Below are 22,279 nucleotides of genomic sequence, written 5' to 3'. Positions count from 1 at the left end.
CTGCGAGCGGGGTGATACGTCGAATACTAGCTCTCCCTTCTATGTCTCGCCGCGAGACAATTAGATCCGTATACTCGGGCAATGAAATCAAGCATTTGAAGAAAGATGACGGCATACCGCTATGGCGCAAAGGCATCCAGGACCGGTTTCTCAAGTTTGTCTTTGAAGACCAGACTTGGGTATTTACTCGACAAAAATCGTAATGAGTTGGCTAATATTATGGAGGAGATCCATTGGGAAATAGTTGGTGAGTGCTTTTTTATTTCCTTTTATGACTGACATATGCTCTTACTTAAACCCCATAGATGGTCTCACAGTTGAAGTCAGGGTTGGAAGAACTCAACTATTTCTCCAACCACGTATCACAACCCGCCCACTACGCTTCAAAGTTCATTATCGAGGATGAAATCACCCAGAACGAACTTGAAGCTGCGTGTAAAGACTGACCATCACAAAAACGCGGCGAATTCATTGCTGAATGCGAAGATTTCATCACCAAGCAATGTAAGAAAGACGACGCCTCTGCCAGCTGGTCTTACAATAGACCTCCGAGGACCTTCCCAGACTCAAGGTCTTTGTCAAAGAGACGAGATACAACTACTTCGAAACTATTATCGTCATAACATTCCTAATGAAGCGACGCGCAATCCGAGGCAGAACCTCCGACTATAAGCCGATTCCGGAGCCAGAGGAGCAGATTCAAGTTGTCGCCCAGAAGGGGAAAGGAGGAAGAAAGCCTGCATGTTGTCATGCCAGGATTCATATGTTGTCCGATGTCTGATATTCGGTCCAGATTTATGTGACATCAGAAGAGCGCAAGCAATGACATCTATCTATTTTGGTGGAACACTCTCATTTTATGGTCAACATCAGTTGAGGAATTCGGAGTGTGATCTCGAGTTCAATCTTATGGGCCGGGTTGGCTATGGAAGAGGTATGTAGACTAGCTGGGCAGTCCTTGTATAGATTTATCAATGTCTACCATAGCAGAGAATATTCTCATTACTCCACATAATATCGTATTTAATTATTTATAGAGTAGCACTAATCACCCTTTCTTTGATCCTAGATCGTAAATTCTCGATCCAGTTCTAACATCTAACTATCCCTATACCTAGGTACACTTTTCCATTAATCTTTATGGATGCAGATTCATATATACTCTAAAACAGCGCTAGGTAGGTCAGCAACATCAGGGAGTTCATTCCAGAGTTTGCTGACTTGATCTGAGTATATTCTATAAAAGTCTGCTTGCCAGCTTGAAAGTGGATGAATAGTATATTTCTAGACCAAAATGAGTCAAAGTTCTAGGTGACCTATGACTTCTTCACAGCAGCCTGTTGTGCAACAGTATCCTAATCAGAATTAGCCCAGATTACTCTATCTACAGTTCAACCCAATGGATCTTGAGGGGGAACGTGCCAAATAAACCTGATAGAACCTCATTTTGGGATTCTCTTCATCAGCATCAAACTCCGCCCTCGCAGCCCAATCAAGCTGCACTGTTGATTCCGGATCATGTTTCATGACATATGTAACAGTCCCGTAGAGCATCATATCATTCTGGTCACCGAAAAATAGTTTCGACACGACATGTTTGCGTGATGAGACAGTTGCCCAGATTGATTTGCGGAATGCAAGGATTTCTTTTTCCAAGGCGTCAGCGTTGGGTACGGTTTTTTTCTACAGGAACGAAAGAGATACCGTCAAATCCATCGGCTCTTTTCCCGCCCATGATTAAGGTTGCAATTGGTGTGAAGAAGTCTCTTGCATATCTTTCGTGGGCCGTGGGGTTGTCGCTTGCTGTGTAGAAGGAGGACATTAATGATGTCAATGCTGATGCTTTTTCGAGGGTTATTAGAGGCGCGGAGGGGGAGGAAAGATTTGTGGATTGTATGTTGGATGTCATTTTCTCCCTTATCTGTCGTAGGTGAATGTGATTTCTTTAGATATTGTCTAATAGGCGAGTGGTGGTTCGTAATGGTGGTTCTGATTTCTTAGGGTTCAAGGTTGTTGTATTGGATCATTCAAATGTTGTTAAACAGACTATGGTATTTTAGACCTTAAAGCATACAAGCCTATCTTCCAGATGACATGTAAACCCTAATGAGCTTACTATGACAAAATCTACTATGTAGTCACTTACCTATTACTATCAGCCAGGCGGGGTAGACCTACAGCCGATAAAATCGGATAGTGTACCGTTTACAATACTCAGGTTAGGGTTAGATGATATAATTCACCTTCCCGAATTCTGTGATTGAAATGCCAATTTATCTATAACCTACAGATCAACCCACATCCAACCCTTGTTATGCATCGACTGTAGGCGCAAGACGATTCAACAACCCTAAATCCGATAGTCCTTTTCGTCGGCCACAAAATCCTCCCAAACCGGTCTATCACTCCCATTCGGCCGACTGGCACGAACAAACCCATTATCCACACCTTCAATCTGCGCCACCGGCTTCACAATTTCAATTTCTTCACCATACTTTTCCGAGAACCATTTCTCCGTGAATGGTGACGGCGAATAAGAAGAGTCAGCGCTGAATAAGTCCGGAAACCGCTTTCGAAGCATACGCAACGTCGTCGCTGAAATACGATCGACGCTGTCGTGGTGTCTCAGTGCGAAGAATTCGGGTGATTGCTCTCTGCGTAGCTTTTCCTGTATCTCTGCGGAATATTGTCCAGCGGCAAAGAGTAGAAGATCGTAGTGCATGAGTGAGGATTTGCCGTGATAGGATCCTCCTGTTTTGGCGCGGTGGTAGAGACCTATCAACGCGGCGATGGCACCCATACAGCCTGTTCCGTAGTCTGAGATGGGAAATGGAGGGACAACTGGGGAGTTGAGACCCATGAATTGTCCCTGTGCCCATGCAACGCCAGTCACCTATATAGACAGTTAGCTGTTTCCCCTTACTGAAGTATCGGATATGAGAGAAACATACGCAATCTGCAATCTGTTGCCATCCCGGACGGCCTGCCCATTCCCCCTTATACCCGAAACAATTCTCATTCACGTAGACAATCCCCTTCCCTCGTTTCTCTGCTAATTCAGCCAATTTCTCCGGACCATACCCAAGTCTCTCCAGGGCACCAGGTCGATACCCATCCACAAACACATCGACATCAGCCAGCAACTTCTCAAATTCAACTTTTCCTTCAACAGTCTTCAGATCCAGATCAGCGGCGTGTTTGCCCATGTTTCCATCAACTTGGAAAAAGGGTACGTCACTCAGATTTGGGCTGGTGATTTTGAGGACATCTGCCCCGTATTCGGCGAGGATACGGGTGATGGTTGGACCCGCGATGATACGGCAGAGCTCGAGGACTTTGATACCTTGGAGGATTTTGTGGTTGCCTTCTGGTGAAGCTGGGAATTTGGTTGGTGGTATCTTCCCTTTTAATGGGGTGACACTCCATGGCGATTCTTTTACGTTAATTTGTCCCTGTGATTGGTTAGAGGACTAATCTTCAAGTTGAGACAAAAACTTACATGAGGCGTTCGTATAAAATCTTCATATTTATACGCGGTAACCCCAGCTTGTCTCTTTTCGGCGTTCAGGGCTTCAAGTTCCGCAGCCGTAAACCTTTCCACTTCCCCTTCAATAGTCTTGATAATCTCCTGATAATCGGTTAAGTCCGGTCTATGTCCTTCCAAGCCTATCATATTAAGTGTTGTAGTGGCTTCCAGAGAACCATGAATGTGGAAATATTGCCTATCTTTAGTCCTGTAAAGATTCGCAGACATTCTTCGATATCCATTTGATTGAGCAGCTAGGAGATCGGTATCTGAGCAACGTTAACATCCTGTTCTTCTTCTCTAAATAAGAGATAATACCTTTAATTTTGACCCGCACACCAGGGTCCAACTTTCCAAGACCACCGACTTTTGCCATATAAGCCTGACAACCAAAATACGTAGCTGCCTCCAAACTAACCTTGACAGACCTCTTCTTCTGGGACGTTTCTCCATATCGAAGATTCGCAATCTCCCCTGCTACTAGCCCTTCCACAGCCTTCAAAGCGGCCAGTGTCTCAGTCTCCTTGAAAGGAATAGGGAAATAGATCGAGTCGGTAGTCGAGTGGAAAGTGACTGCATCCTGGTTCTCAACTACCTCGTCGGGCAGATTGAGAGCTTCCGATTGTTTGCACAAGAAACCTAGGATGCGAAGGGCTTCATTGACAGGGGAATAGCTCACGTTGCTGATGGAGCCCATTTTGAAGACATATAGCTAAAATAGGCCCAGTAAGGAATAATGAACCCTTGGACCATTTGTCAGTTATTACATGAAGATCCAAGTCATCTGGCTCTCGGTTCCTCGGTAGCTGCAGTTAGTCGCCTCGAGATTTGACTTTCCTATATCCAGAAAAATAATCGTACTCGTCCATATACTGGCACGGCGCTACATATTTCAGAGCATAAGATGTTATGCCCGATGGGATAAAGAAAGATCATTGGGTGAAAGAGGGGAAGTCGATGTCGGATGCTGTTCAGGTGGAGATGTCGCCACTCGTTCCGACCCTCAGTCACGGCCCGAACACAGATCTGTTGAACCGAGTAGACTTGAGATCCTCTTATAGGGTGAATAAGTTGGATCTATGATCTTGACGTTTCATATATCCAGTAGGTATATGACAGCAACCACTCAACTTGAAATGAATTAGGGTACAGGAAGTCCCGTGATTAAGGTTCAAAGGCATGACTTCCCGAATAGGAAGGAACGGAACGATGAGCCCTAAATTAGGGCTTTACGCACGATCTCCGTTGTCAGATCTCAAGTCTTCAGATATCGGTCTTCCACCAAAAGTGCCAAGTTTCAACTAAGTTATCGCTAGCATCTTCGAATGCAAAGTCAACCAGCTATGACATCAGCAAAGAACAACTGAAACAACCGGAAAAGGAAATCCTGAGTCGGTACAAGACGTCATGTCGTTGTGGTAGTGCCATACTAAAATTCCCTGAAATTGTTCGAAAGATGTTCCTTGAAGTGCCTGAAAATCGGTGGAATTTGTCGATCAGAGATGAGGTAATAACAACAATAGCCCAGCCAGACAGGTTGATCCACGTGCCTGATCTGTCTGCTTACTGTCAACTGAATCATCGGCTTCAACAAGTTTAGTGCGGGACATTCTGCAGTTCACCCCTCTTCAGTCAAGCTGAGTCTCGCGTATCGCGGCCATACGGTATGACGCTTATGCAAGTCATGGTCGTACTTTCTTACACAGTTTACAGCGTTAGGTGCGGTGGAGAATGTTCGAGAGGGTACATATGCTGAGGTGTAGTATACTCTCTCCTTGGCGTAAGTGGCAGGAGTCGGGTCACCTAGCCTTTGAAACACCGAAGAGCGCGGAAAGTTAAGTATGATTAAAATGCCTCAGTCGAGCATCCAGCCAGCGCTAGCAATAACTCCGTAGTCGCGTCCCATCAGGCTGTCGGAGCGACGCGCTGATAAGTTTGTGCTGATAAGTTAAGATTCGATCAAATCAGATCGTGGAGGGCACCCAGCGTGCGCATGACCAGCGCTGTGGATTGACGGTTTGACCTCAGGCTCCAAGGCACCAATCCGCGGTCCCCGTCGTCCGAAAGCACCCGCGCTGGCTTATCGCCAATCAAGGCGGCCATGTGTATACATTCTTAGCATGTGCGCTGTCTCTGTCCTTTCATTATTCAGACTGTGTATCGTACCGGTAACGTCCAGACCCGGAATCACTGCAAGAATCTCACCGAACCACGGTAACACTGGGGTAAATTACTGTCTCGTACAGATCGCATACCTCGCCGTCATTGCCCCCACCCCCGTACTTGACTGTAGAGATAGACAAGAATGCCTGATATATCCCTCCCTTCCGTTCTTTCCTTCTTTCCTTTCTCTATAATCAACCATCAAGAACTACTCTACAGCTACGAAGATCTATACACAACTGCTCTCGTTCAGTCAGGAAATCTCTTTTTTCTTACTTGCAAGACAGTTGCCTGTTGCTTGTCGTCTGCCCTACCTCCCTTGGCGCGTCGCATCCGGTCTCAGCCAGCACCTATATCGATCGCTTTCAATAAGTAATCGGTTCTATCAACCGTCAGCTTATATATAATCTCGTTTAACTCTTCTAAGAGATAAATAAGAAAACAAACACGAGAAGTTGCGACATACGTGACGTGAGTTCTCCTATCTTGTCGCATCGCGCGCTCGCCCCTTATCTTGCACGGACTCCGAAAGACTGACTCACACCTCCGGGATACACAAACAGTTCTTTGCACCCATACTCGAACGCGATCATGGCTCCCCAAATGACTGCTGTATCTAATATAGGTATGGCACTCGCTGCTAAATCTGCATCCGTGGATATTCCGATCCCTCGCGACGCTGTCAAGGACGGCAGGGGCGGCTTCACTGTCGCATCTGCTCGTCTCGTACAGCCGGCTATGCTTCCAACTCCTCCCAACTCCATCTCTCCTACTCTTCCGCCTCACAGCTTCAAGAATAAATCTCGTCACCATGTTGGAAACTTTCCTATCTCTCCCCCGGTTGCTCCCATGCACGTCGACTCCGATATCGACTTGGAGGATGCTGTCGACCACGCCAAAAGCCAGGATCATCATCCTCACGTGTCGACCAGTACTCAAAACGTCGACAGCGTGGGTGCCATCACTCCGGCAATGTTGGCGAAATATCATTTGCCCGACATCCTGCTCGCTCATGGCCCGCTAGCCATCCGCCATGTCATGGGCCACCTTACCACCACCGTGCCAGGCTTTGCAGGTATCCCACCTGCCAAGGCACGCAGATTGGTTGTAGGAGCCCTAGAAGGTCGAGGCAATGGTGGCGAAGGTGGTGGCGTTGATGGAAACATCATCTTCGAGAAAGTCGGTTGGGGTCGTTGGGACGCTCGTCGAAGTGGCCAGCCGCCCCGTGAACGGCAAGCCTATACTTCATCTTATACTTCTACGTCACCGCCGTCCAGTTTTCCTAGTACTACTGGAGGAATGCAAATCCCTCAGCAATCGCAATGGCGAACTACAAATGATCGACCGGTTTACGGAACCAGTATAGCCGACTCGGCCATCTTCTCACATTCTGATCTCGACTATGGTGACCACGAAGCTGATAAGATGTCACTGGACGGTGACGACGTTCCTGAATATTGCTCTTCGTCCGACATGCCGGAAGACGTTATTCCAGACGACGAATGGGACGAAGGGGATGTAACCGACGAAGAAGACTGGGCCGGCATCGGTGCCGACGCCCTCCGCGCTCGATCCCTCAATGGAGGAGGGATTGTAAATACTCACAATTCTGTACATACACGCGTGCAACATCACCCTGGCGGTCCTGCACCATCTGCCCTGGCCAAATCTGCGCCAGGCGTTACGCTTCAACAATTGGGATTTTCATTACCGGACGGCATTGACGCCGATTATGAAGAACGCGCGGCAGTTGAAGCGCTCTTACGTCTGGGTTCTATGTAACTCGTCCCTTTCACCGTGCATCATCTGTTTAGTCTACACGACAGTACCTTTCTTTTGTTTCGTCATGACGAGGCTGGCCTCTTTCCGCTTTACATTTGCTTTCATTCAGCATACGATACGATACCACTTGCCGGCCGCTTAATCACTCCTTTTGGTTGGACTGGCGTTGGTACGATATATAATTATTGTTTTTAACTTGGGTTATGGATATGGGATGGGATTATCGCCTTTGAAAGGCACGGCGGCGTTCTGGCTTTCAATCTTTCTGGGTTGGGATTATATTGGCTTGGTATGACCTTGAGCCTACGCGAAAGCAAGCGTCGAATGCTCGGTCTTGGATCTCTACTCTGCATGCATATTTTACTTTTTACTCGTTAATATGCTACGAGATTAACAATTAAACGGGGAAACATGTCTCCCTGTTGCTTGATAATATTGGTCTCAAACTGATGCATCTTGAAACAAACAGAAAGAAAGACACTCCAAAAAAAGAACTCGCGGTTGGTCATCTTGACTGTATTGAACTAGTCGCTTGTTTTTGTGTTTTGCTTGTTTCTGTGGCTTGGTCATCTTTATTGATTGTACTGAGTTATGCTATCGGTTTCATGACTGCATATACATTCATATGTTTATAACTACTATATATATTACCTACGTTTGACCGTGTCAACGTTGAATAACACATTTAATACGGTCAACCTTTGTCATAATCATAAAACCATCTAGCCAGTTCATTAAGACTTCTTATTAACAATCCTCCAAACCTCCTCCTCCGCTTCCGCCAATTTACTTCCCGCAGACGCCATCCACGACTTTGCTGTATTGAGTATATCCTGTCCCGTCGACGCATCAAACATCGATCCTCCGGTAGCAGTAGTATTCCCTTGTGATGTTTCAGGCTGCGACAGCGGCAGTCCAGGCGTAGACGTATACGGCGCTGTAGAAGTAGGAGGCTGATACGTCGACAAATACGGCGTTGATGTCGAATTGGGTACTGCTCTTTGCCCCTGGGTTGGTATCGTTGCTTGCGATTGTGGAGGAGGAGCGTAGTATGAAGCCTGTTGTATCGGTTCGCCGACTTTGGGGGGTGGTGGGATATTATTTGCTGGTCTGGAAGGTGTTGATGTTGATGGAGATGATGAAGAAGGGGGTACAGGTCTGGAACCGGGTTGAGGAGCGGGAGGTGTGGAATCTATCGTCGTTGAGGTTGGGTATGTCTTTGTAGGTGTGTATATACTACTCGTAGACGTAGACGGAGACGACGTCGGTGCTGGAATCGCAAGCGCACCTGGCCTCGCAGCTGGATAATTGCTTATGTTGTTGCTATTCTCTGCTATAGTCGTTGCTGAAGTTGGCGTCGCTGGTGCCCATGCCGGACCTTCTCTTTCGGGTTTCTCATTTCCTTTACTGCTAGAGATAACGACGCCTTGTTCTGCTTGTTGTTGCTGCTCAGTTGCTGTAGTTGATGGCGGATTGTTTGCCGTCGAATGAGGGTTTATAGGTGCTGATTTGAATGTTCGGATTGGTGGCATCTTTACTGTTATTTCTCCGTGATCAAATCTTGATAGATGTTAGCAGAACATATATAATGTGTGATGTAGTCTGTTGAATAGCAGAGACTATAATAGTCTAGATCGAGGATGCTCCATCCCTGCCCTAGATACGCCACTACGTCATATCACGTGCCTATCGGACAGGTGGCTCTACAGTCAACTGCTACCTACGGTAAGCACGGAAGTAATAAAACAATTGCATCTTGATATGAAAGTACAGAGGATAAAAGTAAAAAGGCTGGCAAGCAGTAGTAAAGTACAACAAATAGAAAATTCCAGTGCTCTATGCTTCCAGTTCACCCAGATGCATATTTCTATCCTGAATAACCCACTCCCCGACAACACTATCTATCCCCTCATCCCCGTCTTCATGAATTTTTCCCAAATTAAGAAAGCTGTTTAACCAGAGCCACCCTTGAACTTCTTGCCGAAGAGGACGAGCTGAACCTGGTCGTAGATGGACAACACACCAGCACCAGCAACACCACGGAGGATGTTAGCACCGGCACCCTTGAAGAAGGACTTGACACCCTCCTTGGCGGCAATCTGGCGAGCAGCATCGAAGGAAGACTTGTACTTGACGGCTTCACCAGAGGTCATCATCATACGACGACGGATGGTGTCAAGAGGATAAGAAGCAATACCAGCACCAGTGGTGACAGACCAACCGAGCAAGAAGGAAGCAAGGAAGTTACCCTCAAGAGGTCCGACGAGGATGACAGGCTTGAGCGAGTCGTACATACCGAAGTAGAGACCACGGTAGACGATGATACCAGCGACGGAGACAGAGAAACCACGGTAGAGACCAGCAATACCATCAGCAGCAAGGGTCTTCTTGTAGACATCAACGAGACCGTTGAACTGACGGTCACCACCGCCCTTGGCAGACTTGGCGTCGTTGGCAAGACGGGTACGGGCGTAGTCGAGAGAGTAGACGAAGAGGAGGGAAGTGGCACCAGCAGCCTGCAGGCGATTAGTATATGGATATTGAAAAAGAGATCAGAAGAACACATACACCACCAGAGGCCAAGTTACCGGCCATCCACCACCAGTATCCATCACGGTCCTTCTTGAAGGCGAACATCGACTTGTAGGTATCACGGAAAGCGAAGTTCAAAGCCTGGGTAGGGAAGTAACGGATAACGTTGGCAGTGTTACCACGCCACAAGGACATGACACCCTCAGCAGCAGCGGTACGACGGAAGCAGTCCATGATACCACCATACTTGCGGTCGAGACGACCAGCGCGAAGCATCTCATCCTGTTTGTTGTTAGATAAGTTGAAGTTTTGAAGTATGAGCATAGCAATCGATCGAGATATAGCGAAAATTTTTTCATTTACTCTGCTCGACCCGAAACTGCTGTAGGACTTCTGATAGTGATTCTAGCTTACCTGGTTCTGGATGAGGAGCTTGACACGCTCGATGGGGGCGGCGGCAGTCTTGGAGACGGCAGCGGAAACACCACCCACTGTTGTATACGTTAGCTATCCGGCCGGAAACCCGCGAAAACAAGCCATTCAACAGTTCGGATTGACTCAATCCGATCCAATTGAAAAGGCTTTTGCTATTGTTGTGATCATGACTTACTCAAAAAGTCGACGACGAATCCCTATCAAAATAACGTGTTAGTGACACGGCACGGTAAAAATCGAAACCAGGACCGAAATAGCTGCGCCAGCTGGCATCAACACCGGCCAAAAACCCATCGCTGTATCAATTGCAAGAAGCTCACTCGATCCTTTGGAGTAATGCGATACTATTGCGATGGGTTTTCGATGGATTGTTGATACAGCTGGTCTCCGGATTGATGGCGGTCAGTGCTATGGGAAAAAACTTACGGGCATGCCGAAGACGGTCTTGTCGCCTTGGGAAGCCATCTTGGAAAATTATCGTCTGTTACAGACGAAGAATGAGAGGAGATGGATAGAAAAGAAAACAAGAAACAAAAAAAAGACACAGGTGTCTAGATGGCAAAGCAAGACACTGCTTGAGGATGGTAGGGGGAGAGGAAGGAGAAGAAGGAGAGAAAACAAGAAAGAGATTTTTAAAGCGGGAAGGGAAGGAGCGAAAAGCGGCAAGACGAAAGTTTTCAGGCGCTAAGGCCAAACAGGGCGACCTAGGTAACTCGAGTAACGGGCGGATGACCGGCCAAGCGCTGCCGGAGAAAATTTCTCAGTTGCCGACATCTCCCGATTGCCATTCGCCAGCAGATAGGGGTTCTACCATTCTATGTCTTTCTTATGCTTCTTGATCTCTTTGCTTTCCATATCAGTGAGCCAGCGATAGTTACAGAGTTATATACTACATATGTAGCATCAATGGCAATTTGCTGGTGTTCCGCGACAGCCGCAGACGCGCCAGTCTGAAGATAAGAGCATAGGGACATCTCTACGACCTATCAATTTGGTTCCAATGCGTGCGGTTCATATCTGTTCTCGTTGGGTACTTCTTCATAGCCTATAATCCTTACAACTTCTTTCATTCGCATTGTTAGGTCAGGCTATTGAAGCAATTCAAGTTGAAGTGACCCTAAATCCTTATGGAGCTCCTTGCTCCACTTTGACTTTTCCGCCCTCTGATTGGTCAATCTGGGTTCGGTATGCAAAATTTGTATGGAGCTTCCCCGATATTTTTGTCCGATTCACGGTCTACCATGAAATATCATCATTGTAAAGCAATATAGACCCGAGTAGCATACATTCATGCAAATATAAGTGAAGATATACACACGCTACTATTCAACAAAAAGGGACTACCCAGTCAGACTAATGCTTCTTTGACCTCTTTCTTTTCTTGCGAGATCCTCCCTCGCGGATATCAACCTTCATCTCATCGTCATTCTTCTCGGGTGCAGCAGCAGGCGCCTGTGGTAGCACAAATTCCGGCTCTTCTTCGGTACCAAAAGTATCCTTGCGCCATTGACGAAGCCGGGCTTTCTTGCCCATCTTCTTCAAGTCGCGGCGTTTTCGCTCAGGGTCACGGAACGTGGCGAGCTTCTTCAGCCCGACGAATTGATTTAGCTGGGCGTCGTCCGCCATGAGGATATCGCGGGCAGTAAGGCCGAAGCTTTGAGGGGATGTCTCTCGGTAACGGAATTGAGATGCATTCTTCCTGGTTGCACCCGGTAGTAGGGTGGGATCAAGGTCTAAATTGCGGTCGACTGCTTGTTCAATGAGTCGTTTTTCTTTACGCGCTGCTCGTTTTTGATCGTGCTTTTCTTTGGTGCGGCTCTTCTTCGTAGCACGTCCACTTTCCTCATCGTCTTCTTCCTCGTTGGCGGCTTCTTCGTCGTCGTCAGTAAGGCTGACAGGGGGCACAGCTTCGTCCTGAAAGTCCGGTACCAGATCTTTAATATCAATATCATCGTCCCATGTAGGCTTCTTGGGTTTTCGTTTCTTCTTTCCTGTAGACTCTTCATCCCCGTCTAATTCGGCATCGTCCTCAGCATAGTAGTCCTCACCGAACCGCTTGGCCATCTCCTTCTCCCATTTTTCATCATCCCAATTGTCATCGAGAAACCGTGCCCACTCTTCCTCCGTAATATCAGCCGCCTTGAGTCCGGCAGCTTGTTTGATTTTCTGCACCTTCTCTTCTAATTCTTCCATTTTCAATTTCCGTAGTCGGTTCTTTTGGTTTTCCCGTTCCCGGCGCTCCGCTTCCTTCTTTTCACGCTCAGCCTCCCTCTTCTTCTTGCGACTGCTCATCTCTTCTCGGCGAACGGAAAACTGATTTGCGGTATCGCGAGCATGTGTAATGAGCTTTTCGTTTAGCTTGTTAGGGTCTTCGAAACGGAAGTTGTAGGCTTCTTCAAGAGCCTCCGCTCTCTTTTCTTCTTCCTCATCATCTGATTCGAAAGGCTGGAATTGAGCAGTCTTTGTTGGTATCCAAGCTCTAGCAGACAGGAAATTAGACAAGAATGTTTCAGGATCCTTGTCCGCATTTTCAACGTCAAGCTCAATATCGACTTTTTTCTGGGCTACTTCATCATCCTTCGGTTTTGGTTTCGCAATTAAAAAGTCACCGTCTTCTTCTTCATCTGAGCTTTGGTCATTTGCAGCAGCTTGCATCTCCTGAAGAACACTCTTCTTAAGATCTGCTTGCTCCTGCGCGAACGTCTTCGGGGTATCCTTAGTTTCATCTGCAACACCACCATTCAAGAGGTTCTGTCTGTGATAATCGCGAAGATACATTGGTTTTTCCGTCCTTTTCTCTTGGTCGGCTGCTGCTTCGGATTCTGTCACTTCCGAGTAGAATTTTGCATTCTTATCGTATACGCGAGGGTCTTTGGATCGAATGGCGTCCAAGGTTGCGAAGATCTCTGTATCAAGCGCTTCGGTAGCGAGTTCTCCGTCTTCATCCTCCTCTTCCTCATCTGAGCTGTCCTCTTCATCATTGGATTGTTCGTCGCCGTCGCCTTGATTGCGTGAGTTTATTGAAGTTTTGCCTAATTTTGCTTCCACTATTTGCGTCATTGTTAGTATATAGTATCAGATAAAATAAGCCAAGTCGAAAGAACATACACTGTTGTCGTTCTTCTCTCTTCTTGTTATACTCAAATCGACGAGCGTATTCTTCGTTGATTTTGAAGCCAGCATCTGGAGCCACGGAAACTCCTCCTTGACTGTCGGAATCGCTATCAGACTCGCTGTCCTCGAGAAGCTTTCGCGGTTTCTTTGAAGGCGGCTCCATGTTGTATTGTGAAGCGATGTATGTATAGAAAACTGAGTTGTAGTGTGAGATTTAGTCCAATTTCTCCCATAACATTTTAGACTCGTTATCGGAAAAATTAAGACTGGTGGGGCGGCAGAATTTCCACACCGCCTTTTAAGATTTCCATAGCAGTGGGGCCTTGAATAGCCCTAACTACCAGTTGCTATGGTCGGATTGTTCCCAAGACGGTCTTTACGATGGATGATACTTGACTGAAAACTACCTGATAGTATTCTATTTGCTAAATTAGCCCAATAGCTACTACGAAGTGAGACGGCTGAGTAATTGGATCACGAATGGGATATTTCTGGGCTTGCGATGACCACCACGATAAAGCAAAGTGAAGGTCGGCATGAGCTTTGTACTGCTCAACTATAGGGCCCTCGCAATATAATCCCACAGGAGTCATTCTCTTCGGTGTAGGTATTCTCTTCATTCATTCTCCCCTGAGGTCTGCTGAAACTTCTTTTTTTTTGGCCTTGAATAACCTATGTTGGACACAAGCTGTCTCCTCGCACTTCGTTAGAGAGACAAAAAGTAAAACCAAGTATCAACGGGTAAAGAATGCTTCAGTTCTGTGTGGCAAGTGACACTCTCACCTGTGTCAGATGTTTGAGCAAAATTGGATTCCTTCATACGTGGTATCATTAGGGGATACCTAGGTACAAGTGGGTATGAGGCCTCCGATGAGCGTACAAGTTTGAGTTGCAGAACACTGTAATGAACGGCATAAATCAGTAAACTCTGCTCTAACATACATTGCTATCTAGGAAGGATAGACATGTTCTTAGGAAGAACTTACACATATTCTCACATTAACTGGGAGGTTGATACCACACACCTGTGCTAGTGGACAGCAACCTGTAAGTGTGCATGCTGGTGATGTTGTAGCGCACTATATCAATGCTCTTATCAGTACTTAATTCATTTGCTAGATATATGTATTCCTGAAAGGATTTCTTGGAGTATAACTCACACAAGAGGGGGCCGAAATTGGGAATGGACAGAATGACTGTCCCGTTGGGCAGCATACACCATTACTACATTGCTGTGTGGCAGGTGTACACTATTTGCCAATTCTGTTAGCTTTATAGCACTCAAGAACATTGATAGACAAGCCAAAATATGCTGTGGATAAGTAAGATGACTTACAATATTGCCACAACTGCCACAATTGTTGTTGTCTGTTAGGAAGTTCACGCATCGTCCACCACAGCAATTTGGGTTCACGGTGCCAATACACTATTCAAAAGATGGTTAAATATGTCATTTACTTATATATTTATATTTATTAGGAAATAGGGGTAGGAAAAGAAACTTACAGAGTTACCACATGCACCACAGTTGGTAGGGTCTATTGATACATTTCTGCATGCCCCTGAACAGCACAGTTGACCAGTAATACACTATTTTAGAACCGTGTTAGCTGTCTGAATGCTGAGGAGGAATGCAACTTACAGTTGTGCCACATGAGCCACAGTTGGTAGGGTCTGACAGTACACTTTTACACAATCCAGCACAGCATTGTTGACCAAAAAGGCACTGTTGAAAATAGTATATTAGAGAAATAACCTGTAACAAAGGGACCATGGGAGAAAGTCCAAAAAATATTGATAGAAAACTCACACATGCACCACATGCGCCGCAGTTGAACTCGTCTGTCAGTGTATTTACACAGCATCCACCACAGCACTCCGGGTTTGGAGAGCAGCACTATTTTTTAGACTAGAGCATTAGAGACATTCAACTATTATATGAAGTAGAAAAAGAAGTATCAGAACCGTATACATACCTGATGTCCACATGAGCCACAATTCGAGGCATCCGTTTGTAAATCCACATGTTGTCCATCACAGCAGCTTGGGTCGTCGTAGTCGCACTGTGTAGTAAAAGTGTTATATTCTTGCCTTTTTTTTGCCTTCGAGTACAAAGCTGTCTCCCTACCTCATTTGGACATCCGCCACACTCGTCACCACAGTCACTTTGTATACCTTCTTGATCATCCTGCGAGGTAGTCAGTATAGAGACACCGAATAGATATCCAGGTATGACGTGTAAGAGAAAGAGTATATTGGGAGAGACCTAACCAACTCACCTCACAACTGGAAGTGGACTTTGTGTCAGTTCGTTTGGACCAGTGACCATTTTCTCTGATTGAGGCCTATTGATGATGAGCTCTAGTTTTTGAATATATTGGTAAACCAGTAAACCTACAGCGTTCTTCCATGCAGATGCTGAAATGGAATCAGACGGTAATATGCTCATACTTATGGTATTTGTAGGGCTCGCATTTGGTTGGCAGTACTTTGTTGCTGTCAGAATGACTACATTGAGTCAGCAGCAGGCAGTGAGGGATATAGAAAAGGGAAATTCAAAAGAACGTACCCCAAACAAGAAAAAGGAGCCGCATATTATCTTCGCAACACACGAAAGTTCAGTAGTAGAATTGATTGCAGTTCAAAGCCGAGTCTCAACTTGGAGATGATTTCGATTTTGGGGAGCAGGCCACGATATTCTAGAAATGGGAGATGAACCCATCATTTAAAAAAGAATTTGGTTGGCTCGAATACAGCATGTTGCATATTCACATGCTACTCATAACGATCTGCCTTTCCTCCACAGATTAGAGTTGGTTGAACAAGATACTACCTTCCTGGGGTCGGATGTGCTGCTCCCTTGGTCCGCAATACTACGATGATCTAGAGGAGGCTATAATATTGACTATCCCATTGAATACAAAAGTAGTCGCCACAGTAGTCAAAGCGCCACTTCACCTCCCTGGAAGCGGTATACTTAACCTCATTCATCAGAATGGAACAGTAAATACCTGTAACCCGATAAGGATTGTACAGCTTTGGGTAACGCGTCAGATAAGAATCTGGGGGAGAGTGGAAATACCAGTGAACAAGAGGTGTAGTAGTTACACCATTTCCAAGGTTGGGTTGGGATTACATCTCTTGTAGAAGATGTTACATCTCGTCAAGCCGATCCACAAGGGTAAGAGCAGAGACTGGCTTCCATAGAAAATTCAATTGGCGAAGAATTAATTGGCCAACAGAATTGCCGTGACATAAAAGCCTGGAAAAATCAATATAAGTACGAGAGTCATGGTGGTAGTACCTACCTCGTTGATGTCACCCGTCTCCTGACTCCTGGGAGCTGACGATTGCAAGGAAGATGACACAGACAGCAGCCAGTCTATCACTTTTAAGCGATGGAAAGTAGTACTGAAGCAAAGAGATTCCCAAAAAGGTCCGGAAAGAACAAGGTTATAGTATCAACAATTCATGAGGCGGACTACCTCCTATCATCCTTGAAACTGGGGTTAAGGCACTGACAAGATTCAGGGAGAAGTTCCAGAACATGTGATGGAGATGAATATGGCCGAGCTCGACGTAGGACACAGTATAAATCTGACCACTGAGCAGCATGTTGTAAGGGTAAGGCTTGAAATTCGCTGCATCCTGCAAAATGCCCTCTGTCGTGCCAATATCAAAATGTTAACAGGAGATTGTTGAGGGTAGGGTGGGTCTATGCCCTTTATAGTGGACTGTATGACGGGTAGCTATGTTACTGACGTGATAAAAGCAAACATAGGCCTTCTTCGTGCTTCATCTGTTATCGTAGGCTTGAATTTGAGATGGTCAACTATAGACAAAGACAATGGTTTCAAGGCTGTCAGAGACTTGGAGGCTCAGGCGACCAGGCAACAATTGTTGTTACCCCGGAGGACCCACAGGCGACTAGCGTATCCTATCTACCTAGCGTCATTCATTGTCTCGTTGTCTACAAATTTCACTGTTTTATTCTGTCGTCTTCTATCTCCAATATATCCGCTCTGTTGTCTATTACATTATTTTAATCTTGACATTTAGGGAAACATCGAGTTTGGAGACTGCGTTGTATGGCTGTTCCCTAGCTGCTGTAAATGGCGGCGTCACCTCAGCCGACCCCCATCCCCCAGGTCGGGAAGCTCGTCAGTGTGGTGTACGGATTCCCCTCTTATGACTGCGCATTGCAAGCTCATTTCTAATTATGTTTGCTTAGACCTGTCGGTCTTAAAGAAGCGGCCCTCGATTCCCCGACGTTTCGTGCGACTACGGTACACTTCGCCGATCAGATCGAGTACGTTGAAAGATGGCTGGACGGCTACGCAAAGGCAGCTGGCAAGCTCGCATCAGAGCTTACGGTTTTTGAGCAGTCGATGACATCCTTTATGTCTTTCATGATCAATTCTCTCAACGTCTCCGAGGCTGTCATCGACCATGACTATACCCTGTTGGCTGTGAAACGAAGTGGAGACTGTTTGAAGGATACATGGGGATCACTTTTAGGGTCTATCAGGAAAGCGGATCGTTTGGTTGTAGACCCGATCAAGAATTTTATCCAAGGAGATTTACGTACCTTCAAAGAGACTCGTCGTACATTGGAGCACACCCAGAGGAATTATGACCATCTCCTATCGAGATATTCCGGACAAGCAAAACAGAAAGAGCCATCTGCTTTAAGGGAAGATGCGTTCCAACTACATGAAGCTCGCAAAGCTTACCTTAAAGCCTCCTTGGATTTCTCAATTCAAGCGCCGCAAGTACGCAACACATTGGACAAGCTCTTGGTGAAGATATCGTTCGACCAATGGCGGGAGACAAAATTAATTCATGATCATAACATCACAAACTTTCCAAAGTGGGGTCAGGATATGGACCGTATCAAGGGCTGGGTACATGAGATGGAAAACAGTGAGAGGTATTCTCTCAAGGAATTGTTATCTGCTCGCAAACAAATCGAAGATGCAGCGGAATTAGCGACGAGACCTTCACGTGAATTAGATGACTATTCTGTCTCTACTGTTCCTTATCTTGGACAAACACTTTCGATTAAATCCACCGGCGAGAAACCTTCGAAAGCAGAGAAACAGGGCTGGGTTTATTTGAGAACAACTACCGGTAAACCTACGAGGACAGTATGGGTTCATCGTTGGGCTTTCTTGAAGAATGGTATATTCGGATGCTTGGTACAAAGCTCAAGGACTGGTGGTGTCGAGGAAACAGAACGTATTGGTGTTTTACTCTGCAACATTCGTCCCGCATTCCAGGAAGAGCGGAGATTTTGCTTCGAGGTCAAGACTAAGAAAAATACCATTATGCTACAAGCTGAAAATCAGAAAGACTTGATGGAATGGATCGGTGTCTTTGAAGCAGCGAAGCAAAAGGCACTAGAAAATCCAGCAAGCTCAGTTGCTGGGAAGCTCGTTGTTCAAGATCCTGCTTTCTCTATTTCTCAACCTCCAGCTCCCGAGTTTACATCTGATAGCACTGAGTTCTTGACTTCCAATGCTGGAGACGATCCATCCAATCTGGAACGCACACCAACATTGCCTGTTCCTGACCGCGATCCGTCGTCAGTCAGAGCCAGCGGTGATTTTGCTAATTCTGCTAGACGTATACCAGGGCTCGATGGCGAGGCAGGCAGCGGCAGAGATCATGCATCGCGGATCATTCAGAAATTTGACATTCACCGGAAATCGACTTCGCCAGTTGCAGGGTCTCCTATAGGTGGTAGTAGCGGCGGCATTGCAAGTCTCATCACAGCCAGCCACAGTCTGCTACCGTACAGCCCTGCTACCGTTTTAACGCGGTCGCAAGCAGAAATTGATGCCAGCCAACTCGGCCGTGACGACCAGGCAACCACTCTTGCACCTAGTACCTTGGCAAATCCACCAGCTCCGACTAGTATGAGCAAGGTTGCGGTTGCCGTGAGCAATGAACGTGGTATTGGTGTAGGACTTGCAGATTCTACAGGGGGCATGCCTAGTGGGATGATGGCCAACCTCTGGGGTAGTGCGAACTGGGGATTTGTGAACACATTCCATACTGAAGGAATTCGACTACGTGACCCGAAAGCCTCCAGCGAGGAGAGGGCTTCAGCGGCTTCGTCGAACACGGTGGTCGACGATTCTAAAGCTTCTGCAGCTGCACCATCAACCACGCGACCCGCAGCTGCTCGACATAGACAAACAGTCAGTCTTGACGGAGATGCTAGCAAGCTACAGAGATCCGTCATTGGCCTCACCCATGAATATCCCAGTTACTACCCTCAACAGCTGCGTTTTCAAGACGCCCAATTTCGGCTTCTGTTCCCTCACGTCAAAAGGGAGGAAAGCCTTGTTATGGTCTTCAGAGCGACTTGGAATCCCAACGACAATCAGGAGTTCCCTGGTCGTGCTTTTGTGACAACTCAAAACCTATACTTCTATAGTCACCATTTCGGACTCGTCCTGACAGCAAGCCAACCACTTGATAGCGTATCCGAAGTGACTGCTGCAAGCGGAAGAGACTGCGATTTCTTGTTTCTCCACATAGTCCCCATGCCCGGCACTGAGACTCAACGCCGTGTGACAGTAAAGACGTTCCTCGAGCCCTTACGATTATTACAAAAGAGACTGAATTACATGATCAAGGTAGCTACGTCAGAGGAGCCGACGGACTTAGAAACGATTTTTAAAGCATTGGTGAAAATGGAGACCGATTCTCTACCCAGATCAGTCAGCTTGGATAGCTGGGAAGATGTATCCTTGGACGTCCCAACAGATAGCCGAGCGTCTCGTTCTGGTACAGGTGGTTACAAGGATCTCAAGGCCCCGGTATATGTGGAGAAAGACTTGAGCGCGGATTTTGAAAGAGCCGGTAACGGCAGAGACATTCAAAAGTTCAAATTGCCAAATCAGCCGGTCCAATATGTACCACAAGGCAACTTGCATGTTGCTGCTGAAAAGGTATTTGATATCAGCTCCAAGGCCCTCTTCCACGTCCTTTTCGGTGATAAGAGCGTGTTGTGGCAGTCTTTATTACACGAAAGAATGGCGTCAGGTTCGTTAATCACTTACTATCAAAACTTCTGACATCCGGCTAACCGATAGACAGATATCAAGCAAGGGCCATGGAGAACTCTGGACTCCGGACACATGAGACGGGACTTTGATTATTTCATTGAGAGGAATGACCTATTTGGTAAGGTTTACAATGTGAACCTGCAGCGGGTTGTCTAAAACGAAATCTAATTACTCAAACCTTTTGAATAGGGCGATTGATCAAGACGAGAGTCTCGGACTACCAAATCATTGATGTCCTTAATGATCATCTTTGCTATGTCGTTACAGATAAACGGACACCATGGCACCTACCCTTCCGGCGAAATTTTAGACTCGTCAGCAAAATTGTTGTCACCTACATTTCAAAGTCCAAGTGCAAGCTGGCCATCTACACCAAGGTTGAATGGCTGTGGTCGCCTTACGTTTTGAAGAGTGAGTCGTATGCACGGAGGAATCCAGCTTATATTAACAATATCATACAGGTATTATTGACCGGCAGGCAATGAACGATCTAGAGCAAGATGCTTTAGATTTAGTAGACTTGATCAGTGATCAGGTCCGGAAACTGGGTCCTCGCAGTCGAACCAAGCGGGCTATCACCATTTTTGGCTTGATTGGGCATGAAAAAGGTGTATTTCAATACTCCACAGCGGACGCACGAGCTATCACGCAGGCACACAAATCCCGGAAACAACGCTCGCTGACATACTTGATCTTTGAATCTACGGTTTCCTTTTTAGAGAGTGCAGTCTCGGCTCTGATGATGTGGTTCTTGGCCCTTGTACGGTGGATATGGAAAACTTGCAACGCTCATAGTCTGATTCTTGTATTATTGGGCTCAAGTCTACTGATCAATGGCTTTTATTCAACACGCGATACATATGAGTGGTGGCATGAACGCAAAGCTACCAGTCTCCTTACTCGGCTGGGCGTTCATTCCGATAATTTCATGAGCAAAGCGATATATGTCAGAGACCTTGAAGATGCCATAGCTTACGCTGATTCTGCGTGGGCAAGAGGTCCTGATAGCAATTCCAGCTACTGCTTCTCGACATTCCATGAGCAGATGATGTTCAACAACGACAATCCGCTATCTTTCTCATCAAAATACCCGACAGACGATTACGTGGAGTGGAACGCCAACCGACGTCTGCGGGCTACTCGCCAACGACTCGGTACATATCGACACGACCTGGTCGTTGCGCTGCGAGTCGTGAACAGAATCGAAAATGAAGTACTGAAAGGCGAATGGGAACGATGGCTTGAAAGAGAGACGTCGCGATGCGATCGAGTTTCGGGGATCTTGGAAAGCCAAGTAGGTGATCGTGAGAAGAACGAAAGCGTTCTTTCTGGTCATGAGCAGGATGTGAAACGGTGGTACGACCAGTATTGCTCCAGTTGCCATGAGGAATTGCAGCAGTTGGAATCGTCGCTTGTTTAACTTTTCGGAACTCATCCCCACCGGTTTTTCTTTTCTGTACAGCCATTTCCCCGGAGTCTTCTCTGCTTCTAGATAACCCCGTCGGCATCATTTGTACATATATCTGTGTATCCCTTGTAATAATTGCTGAAATATAACAACAATTCTGGACATATCCACAAATGTGCAGACTGCCATGGCAATGGCGCATGTATCCACGCTGGTAATCGAGATTCGCCGTCTAGTATCAAT

The 22,279-nt window shown here is 46.4% G+C and overlaps 8 protein-coding genes across 8 annotated transcripts; 3 read left to right on the top strand and 5 right to left on the bottom strand.

Moving 5' to 3' along the window:
- Positions 1-105: 105 nt before the first annotated feature.
- Positions 106-446, top strand: TSTA_033630 (uncharacterized protein; the record flags this gene model as incomplete). The annotated part of the gene is made up of 2 exons (XM_002480509.1): positions 106-247; positions 328-446. The coding sequence occupies 2 exons, from the start codon at positions 106-108 to the stop codon at positions 444-446; spliced, it is 261 nt and encodes an 86-aa protein (XP_002480554.1).
- A 1,785-nt stretch (positions 447-2,231) lies between these two features.
- TSTA_033620 (CAIB/BAIF family enzyme) lies at positions 2,232-4,332 on the bottom strand. Its single transcript, XM_002480508.1, has 4 exons — positions 3,845-4,332; positions 3,500-3,795; positions 2,952-3,452; positions 2,232-2,893 (listed from the first exon to the last, which is right to left on the bottom strand). Exons 1-4 carry the CDS (start codon positions 4,221-4,223, stop codon positions 2,351-2,353), a joined length of 1,719 nt encoding a protein of 572 aa, XP_002480553.1. The 5' UTR covers positions 4,224-4,332; the 3' UTR covers positions 2,232-2,350.
- Positions 4,333-6,280: 1,948 nt separating this feature from the next.
- On the top strand, positions 6,281-7,471 carry TSTA_033610 (uncharacterized protein; the record flags this gene model as incomplete). Its single annotated transcript, XM_002480507.1, has 1 exon — positions 6,281-7,471. One exon carries the CDS (start codon positions 6,281-6,283, stop codon positions 7,469-7,471), a length of 1,191 nt encoding a protein of 396 aa, XP_002480552.1.
- Positions 7,472-8,205: 734 nt separating this feature from the next.
- On the bottom strand, positions 8,206-9,003 carry TSTA_033600 (uncharacterized protein; the record flags this gene model as incomplete). Its single annotated transcript, XM_002480506.1, has 2 exons — positions 8,206-8,663; positions 8,709-9,003. 2 exons carry the CDS (start codon positions 9,001-9,003, stop codon positions 8,206-8,208), a joined length of 753 nt encoding a protein of 250 aa, XP_002480551.1.
- A 210-nt stretch (positions 9,004-9,213) lies between these two features.
- On the bottom strand, positions 9,214-11,021 carry TSTA_033590 (ADP/ATP carrier protein). Its single transcript, XM_002480505.1, has 5 exons — positions 10,865-11,021; positions 10,614-10,635; positions 10,418-10,494; positions 10,040-10,285; positions 9,214-9,987 (listed from the first exon to the last, which is right to left on the bottom strand). The coding sequence occupies exons 1-5, from the start codon at positions 10,901-10,903 to the stop codon at positions 9,424-9,426; spliced, it is 948 nt and encodes a 315-aa protein (XP_002480550.1). The 5' UTR covers positions 10,904-11,021; the 3' UTR covers positions 9,214-9,423.
- A 640-nt stretch (positions 11,022-11,661) lies between these two features.
- On the bottom strand, positions 11,662-13,773 carry TSTA_033580 (ribosome biogenesis protein Kri1). Its single transcript, XM_002480504.1, has 2 exons — positions 13,547-13,773; positions 11,662-13,485 (listed from the first exon to the last, which is right to left on the bottom strand). Exons 1-2 carry the CDS (start codon positions 13,713-13,715, stop codon positions 11,792-11,794), a joined length of 1,863 nt encoding a protein of 620 aa, XP_002480549.1. The 5' UTR covers positions 13,716-13,773; the 3' UTR covers positions 11,662-11,791.
- Positions 13,774-15,190: 1,417 nt separating this feature from the next.
- Positions 15,191-15,578, bottom strand: TSTA_033570 (uncharacterized protein; the record flags this gene model as incomplete). Its single annotated transcript, XM_002480503.1, has 2 exons — positions 15,191-15,278; positions 15,529-15,578. 2 exons carry the CDS (start codon positions 15,576-15,578, stop codon positions 15,191-15,193), a joined length of 138 nt encoding a protein of 45 aa, XP_002480548.1.
- A 2,086-nt stretch (positions 15,579-17,664) lies between these two features.
- Positions 17,665-22,274, top strand: TSTA_033560 (transcription factor SipA3, putative; the record flags this gene model as incomplete). Its single annotated transcript, XM_002480502.1, has 5 exons — positions 17,665-17,723; positions 17,784-20,605; positions 20,660-20,746; positions 20,818-21,039; positions 21,090-22,274. The coding sequence occupies 5 exons, from the start codon at positions 17,665-17,667 to the stop codon at positions 22,046-22,048; spliced, it is 4,149 nt and encodes a 1,382-aa protein (XP_002480547.1). The 3' UTR covers positions 22,049-22,274.
- Between the last annotated feature and the right edge of the window lie 5 nt (positions 22,275-22,279).

The sequence above is a fragment of the Talaromyces stipitatus genome, genomic scaffold, assembly GCF_000003125.1.
Source record: "Talaromyces stipitatus ATCC 10500 scf_1105507295541 genomic scaffold, whole genome shotgun sequence".
Taxonomy (NCBI): domain Eukaryota; kingdom Fungi; phylum Ascomycota; class Eurotiomycetes; order Eurotiales; family Trichocomaceae; genus Talaromyces; species Talaromyces stipitatus.
Note: the sequence above shows the minus strand (reverse complement) of the source record. Positions and strands in the feature narration are given on the sequence as shown.